The following is a 7106-nucleotide window of genomic DNA, read 5'->3' on the forward strand; positions in this document are numbered from 1 at the left end:
CTCCTCCTCCTCCTCCTCCTCCTCCTCCTCCTCCTCCTCCTCCTCCTCCTCCTCCTCCTCTTCTTCCTCCTCCTCCTTCTCCTTCTTCCCTTTACTACCGCTACTACTACTACTATTACTACTACTTCTTCTTCTGATGCTGCTTCTCCTCCTCCTCCTTTTTTTTTACTGTTCAGAATCGAATAAATCCTAAGGTCTTTGCCCATCCTAGGGAAGCCCTTTACCACTAAACTACATCCCTGGTGTGTGGCCCTGCCTGGCTGGGGATGGATGTCTAGAGCTACAGGTATTTCCCAGGTAGGTGAAGCATTGGTGCTATTAATGTCTCTCACCCCCTGTGCTCCTCCAGGTCATTTTTCCAACCCACCAAAGAGGGTAAAGCAAAGAAGCCTGAAAAGGAGACAGCCAACAGCATCAGAGAGAAGGAGTCCCCTCCAAAGTATGTAAGGGGTTGGGGCAGAGCATGTGCCTTTAGCAGTCAAGATTCTTTTGTGTGCCCTTCTGAGCTCTTAGAAAGTAGGGCAGACACCAACACCCACTTTAGATTGTGAGGGTAAGACAGAGAGAGAAATATGTTCACTGGTCAGCTGCTGGGTGTAGCAAACAGTCTTTAGATTTTAGGCACACATTCTGACAAGGGCTGCCTGGTGGATCGCATCCAACCGCCCCTAGTGAGCAAAGTCTGTCACTTCCCTTTTTCCCTAGTGAGCACAGTCTGTCACTTCCCTTTTTCCCATCTATAATTTGAAAATATTATACTTTTAGGACTTAAAGGCATTAGGATGAGGATTTTGATTTTAAGAGAGAAAGTAAAGTCATTCAAATTGAAAATCAATCTCCTGCCTTTAGATGTACTTGCGTGTGGTTTGTAAGAGAAACCCTTAGTCAGCAGCGAGGAGGGACAGAAAGGCAGTTGAGGGCTCTAACTGGCTTGGCCTCTGACCAGCAACCCAGTTGGCAGCCTGTTCTCTTGAGTAGGCTGGTTTTTAAAAGACTGAACACTTACTATCTAGAAGTCTGCTGTGTCCTTGCCTCTCTGATGGCTACAGGGTGTCTCTGTTCAATGGCCCTATTTCCTGTAGTATAGGAAGTCTTAGCCATTGTCTTGGCTGGCAGGAGCCAAAGGACAGTCTCTCTGCATGTGATTCTCTGATCCCTAGGGGCTTTGCGTGGTTACTTATCTTTCTGACCATTTCCCATAAGAGTAAAACCCTGTCATTTATTTATTTATTATTTATTATCTATTTACTTAAGAGGTCATTTACCCCACAGAGGCAAAGGACAAGGAAGGAGCCACATGGAGACAGGGGATTTTTTTTCTGTGACCTACCACCCTAGTCACTACAGATCTAACAAAAGAGATATTTGTAAAGAATAAAGCCATTAATTTAAAAAAAAAAGATTCTTTTGTGTGTTAAAACCTACTGCAGAGGTGTCAATCCTTAAAACGATATTTTTAATTTAGATATCTGGCAGCCAAAGGCAGGTCCAACTTTAGGCACAGCTGAATCTAATACTTCAGAGTTCTTGGTCGGGGCTCTGCTCCTGTTTGCTTTGCATTTTTTTAGACCACACCCTATCCATGGGGTAGAGATACTGGCCACATTTCGATTCATACAGTCTCAGGAAAGATAGTGTATGGCCTTGCTTAGGTAACCTTTGGGCCAGAGCATGGATATGAATACATTTAGTTCATAATCCCCAAATTGAGATGTTGAGCAGGAGACCTCACTTCTATCTTCCTCATGAGTAAAAAGGTGCCTAGTATCCAACATGCTTTCTGCATGGGGTCAGTGAGTAAACCCATGTACCATTTGTAACACACTGCATACTGCAGAAGAGGTATTCTGCACGTGGAGTCAAGCTATGATGTTGAGGTTGGTCACTGTGACATATGCATTGCTCTGTGCACATGCAAATGATGGTTTGTTTTCTGTGATTTATTTAGATCATGCTATGTATATAATATATTACTCTTCATCAGCTTGCTTCTGTTAACATTATGGCTTAGAGGACTTTTTTTCATTCAGGAACATGGGCGCAGTCCTTTTTCTGTCTTGTATTCCCTTCTATGGATATACTATAGAAATTATTGGGCATTTAATTTTTTGTGAATATTTAGGTTGTTTCTTCTTTGTGGGTATAACAGTTCTATGCTATATATTTTAGATTTGCTTTTTATTATTCTTAATTATGTATGCAGGTATTTTTGTTTGTCTAACATAGGAATTGTACATGGTAATTGTAAAAACATTAACTCAAAACTATGGTAGAAATTTGACCTTGGACCTGGAGAGATGATACCACAGTTAAGAGCACAAACTGCTCTTGCAGAGGACCACAGTTTGCTTCCCAGCACTCATGTCATGTCAGGTGGCTCAAAAATTATCTGTAACTCCAGCTCTGGGAGAATCGAGTGCCTCTGGCCTTGAAACACCTGTGCTCATTTGCATCTGTCCACACATATTAGGCACATAATGATGATGATGATAGATCTAGAGGCTGCAGGGATGGCTCAGCAGTTCAGAGCACTGGCTGCTTTTCCAGAGGACCCGGGTTCAGTTCTCAAGCACTCAGGTGGTGGCTCCCAGCCATCTGTAACTCAGTCCCAGGGATACAGTGCCACCTTCTGGCTTCTGCAGGCACTTGGCATTCAGTGGTACATAGATTTACATGTAAGCAAAGCACTCATGCACATAACAATAAGTGAATAAATTTTTTTAAAAAAAATCTATGAAAAGCTTTTGACCTCTTTCCTTTAGAGGAAGGCACTGTGACCAGTTGGCAGTGCTGCAGCCAACATGGTTATTGGCACAGTAGATGCTTAATATATCTGATGAATATCTGATACGTATCTCTCATGCTAGGGTCTACATGTTTGCCACTGTAAGAGCTCAAGTAGAATCCATATACATTAACAAGCACCTTTACCTTTTAAATAACAAAAACGAGTCTTTTATATATTGCTTCTATATTATGTTCTTGAGATTGTATGTATACATTTACTCATAAAACAGCTTTCAAATATTTTCTATATGCCTGATATAGCTCTAGACACTCTGGGTTTTGAGGCAAACCAAGTAGATGAGATGGTCATTCCTCTATTCTACAAAGTCTTTAGAACTCTTTCTGTGGTGCTGAGCATGAACCTGCTTCCCTCTTTGTAAAGAAGTTCTGTAGAATTAGTGCCTGTCATCAGGAAGTATGGAGTAGCTGGTTCTCATGGTGGCCTCTGTTGTGACTGTGTGCTTTCTGAGGACACTAAGCACTTGAGTGACTGCTACCAGCACACATGCCATCATGCCTATGTCTCCATAAGCTGGGAGCTCAGAGCTAGCATCAAGGGGACAGTGACTTAGCATAGTCGTCTCCCTTTCTTTATGTACGCTCTTGCCTGGGTGTGTACCATGCTGAAACTCCTGTGACTAAGGTAGAAGGTCTCCATATGGTGCCCCCATATGGTTAAATTGGTGCCTGATCCCTGCCAAGAAATTCATCTGCTTTTCATGACATGTTACCACCACATGGACATGCAGGATGCCTCAGGATGGAGAGAGGGACTGAGGGAAGAATACTTAAGTGCATATAAAAAAGTTAAATATGGTGGCCCACACCATAATTCCAGTGTTGATGAGGTATAGGCAAGAGAATCAGGAGTTCAAAGTCAGCAGCTGATACAATACTGAGTTTGAGGCCAGCCTTGGCTACATGAGACCATCTCAAAAGAAAAAAGAGTGAATGCCATGGGGTACCTGGAAGATGCTCACTGAAATGGAAGAGAAGGGAATGCAGTTTTTTGGACAGTGTCCCCATTCTGCCTGCCATTTGGCCCACATCTCCCTCCCATTTTCTAGGGTAGCATTGAAAGAGAGGAATCGACTGGTGTCTGAGAGTGATTCTCCAGTGAAGAGGTCAGGAAGGAAGGCAGCCCAGGTCCTAAGCAGTGAAGGGGAGGAGGAAGATGAAGCTCCTGGCACCCCCAAAGTTCAGGTAGGTTCCAACAGCCTGCTGGGTTTCTTTTCTAAATTTAATTTTTGTGTGTTTGTGTATATATCCTTGCTGTGTGAGTGGAGGTCAGAGGACAGCCTTGTGGCGTTCTCTTCTTCCACTTTCTCATGAGTTTTAGGGATAGAACTCAGGTCTCTGTGCTTGTGCAGCAAACACCGTCACCCACCAAGCCATCTTGCTGACCTTCAGCCTGACAGTTTCCCGTTCACTTACACAGCTGAGTGCAGTAGCTATACAGGAAGACTCTGGGGACATGGTCCAGGAGGAGACAAGTAATCTCTGCTATTGTGACTTCAAGCAGGAGGTTTGGGTACAGGGTCGCAGTCTACCTCTTCTCGGGGATGTGGGGCTCATTCGGCACCTTAACAGTGTCATGCCTCAGGTGCACCATGGAGAGCATATAGTGCTTCCTATGTTGTTACAGTTAACCCATAATTCTGTAGGCCAGGTACCTGAGTGAGTTATCTTAGGGTATTGGCAGTGCCTTTTTTTTTTTTTTTTTTTTTTGAGCCTGTAGGGAAGACCACTTCATGCTTCTAGAAGCCTGTTCTTCATCTGCTGAGCCAGCCTATGGTCTCTGTCTATGCTTTCCGTGGTCACATTTCTTTGTGACTTCTTGCTTCTATGTAAAAGAAAATTTTTTTTTTATCAATGTGTGGTAATGCGTGTGCATACCATGGTGTATAGTGTCACATAATAACATGCAAGAATTAGTCTGCTCCTTGCACCTTGTGGAAGATACAAGGAAGACTGAAAAAACAGTCCTTAGTCTCATGAGCACACTAGCTGCAGAGGAGGCAGAGAAATGTAGTACTCAGGCCTATGATTCTACTAATTCCAAGGGAGGTTGGTACAATCAGTTTTTAGTTAGGCCACCAGATGTACAGCTGGAAAAGGAAGATTCTGTTACTTTCAAGAGGCAGACTTAATATGGGATTCATAATGGAGTGAAAAAATGTTTTGGTGAGAGAAGGTAGCCTGAGTAGGGATGAGACTGAGGAACCAGAAATATGGCAGACACGAGAGACAGTCCATTCTGCTCTCAAGTGTGGTAGCTACAACTGCCAGGTAATGCATATGTTCTCTTTATTCCAAAACTTATCTTTTTGTCTCCTTCCAGAAGTCTGTGTCAGACTCCAAACAGAACTCTCCTTCCAGCCCTGACACATGTCCTGAGAATGGTCCTTTCTTCAACAGCCCCTCCATGGATATCTCCCCATCAGGATTCCCGAAGCGTCGCACTGGTAAGGACAGGCTAACTCCTTCCTTTCCATGGTGGTCATTTTTCTTGTCATGATGATAGTACTCCTGATAGTGAGCACGGTTAACTGTCCCTCAGCTGTGTGACCTGAGGCAAGCAACTTCACCTTTGCAGAGGTATGTGTGATCTGAAGTACAGTGCCAACAGCCCAGAAGAGCCAGGATTCAAGGCTGATTAGGCCTACAGTTAGCACTCAGTACATGTAGGAGATTGTGATTGTCATGTGGAGTGGTACTTACCCACAGCTCTGGTAGGAGCACAAAGGTGCAGGTATGGAGACTTCTGGAAGAGAGGGTAACTAAGCTGATCCTTGAAAGGCAAAGAGAGCTAGGCAGGATAAGAAAAAGAAAGAGAATTCCAGATAGCATGAGTAAAACAGGAGCATCTTAGTCACTTAGGTCTAGAGTTCTGGCACAGGGAACAGAGTTGGGGACACTGAGTGAGGAGACTGGAGAACATCCTAGAGAATGAGCCTGGGAGGAGAAGACTTGGTATGGAGAAGGGCCAGGTGAGAGGCCACATGTGACCTGGGGGCTGTGAGCCTGCTCTGATGACTTGTAATGTGGTGACTTGAGATGGGTACTTGTAAAGTTGTAGTGTTTTCATTAATGGATATTGTGAAGCCGGGGTGAATGAGCATGCCTGATCCATCGCATCTGAGATGCTCGCCAGTTCAGCCAGTACAGTCTGTAGACTTAAAATTGAAAACCTCAAATTTTGCAATACTTTTGGACCCAAGCATTTCATACAGGGTGGTCTACCACAGCTGAATTCAAAAAGGGAAGACTTTCCAGTATCCTATGAGAAACTTGGGTGTGGGAATCTGCTTTTGATATGGAATGCTGTCAATTTTTAAAAACCCAAACACTGATTAAATATTCATGACAGAAACCTGATGTGTGAATTGACGTGTACATATAGCATGTCAGATTTTGAAGACTTAGTGTATTCTTTTTTCCCTTCTCATTACCGTGACAAAATCCCTGCCAAAAGCATCTTAAAGATGGAGTTTATTTTGGTTCACACTTTGAGAGTGCTGTCCATAATGATTGGGAAGGCATGACAATTGGTCACATTGCAGCCCATAGCATAGTGCCACTCAAATTCAGGGTGAGTCTCTCACAGTTAAAAACCACCAGGAATGCCCTCATAGGCACAGAGGTATGTCTCCTAGGAATTCCAGACTTGGTCAAGTTATAATGAATAGCCAATCAGTATTGGTTCAAGACACTCTAAGACCAACTTCTCAGCACAGAGATTTATTTGCCTCAGAGAGACAAAGGGCGGGAAATAGATAAGAGGATGAGGGAGAAGGGGAAGGGAACAAGGGAGAGAGGAGGAAGTGATATTTGTCCGGGAGGGGAACAAAGGACTGTCTTTGGATAGAAGGAGACAGAGCTGGCACATACAAAGATGGCAGTTTATAAAGTTAAAAGAGGAAACTCTGTTTATAAACTCTTTTAAAAAGAGTTTAATTTTAATTAGACATGTTAATTAGGTGAGCCAAAAGGCTTTTGATGGCTAGACTTCAGTACTTTGATTGCTGGATTGATAGTCATCCTCAGGAGGAGGAAGCCGCCAAATAAGGGAATAGACCTTGGTGGCTAGCTTTCGGAATGCAATCTAATGGTTTTAAGTAAGGCAGAGGGAATGGGAGAGAAGGGCAAGGCTGCCAGAGCCATGTTTGCCAAGCTGGTGTTGGCTAGAGTCCCTTCAAATAGGAATCTACACCCTTAGCATTAAAAAAAAAAACCTGCTAATAATTTAGAATTGAAATTGTGTTCAGAATAATGTATGGTTAAAACTAGGTTCTCCAGTTTGCGCACCCCCCCCCCCC

The 7106-nt window shown here is 43.5% G+C and overlaps 1 protein-coding gene across 1 annotated transcript in view; it reads left to right on the forward strand.

The window, feature by feature from the left end:
* Lig1 (DNA ligase 1) overlaps positions 1 to 7106 on the forward strand; it is a 35992-nt gene that overhangs the window by 3600 nt on the left and 25286 nt on the right. The window contains 3 exon segments of the mRNA XM_050132088.1: positions 350 to 439; positions 3855 to 3990; positions 5129 to 5252. Coding sequence (XP_049988045.1) covers positions 350 to 439; positions 3855 to 3990; positions 5129 to 5252 — 350 coding nt within the window.

Source organism: Alexandromys fortis, unplaced genomic scaffold (genome assembly GCF_014885135.2).
Source record: "Alexandromys fortis isolate MF-2015 unplaced genomic scaffold, M_Fortis_MF-2015_v1.1 scaffold_381, whole genome shotgun sequence".
Taxonomy (NCBI): domain Eukaryota; kingdom Metazoa; phylum Chordata; class Mammalia; order Rodentia; family Cricetidae; genus Alexandromys; species Alexandromys fortis.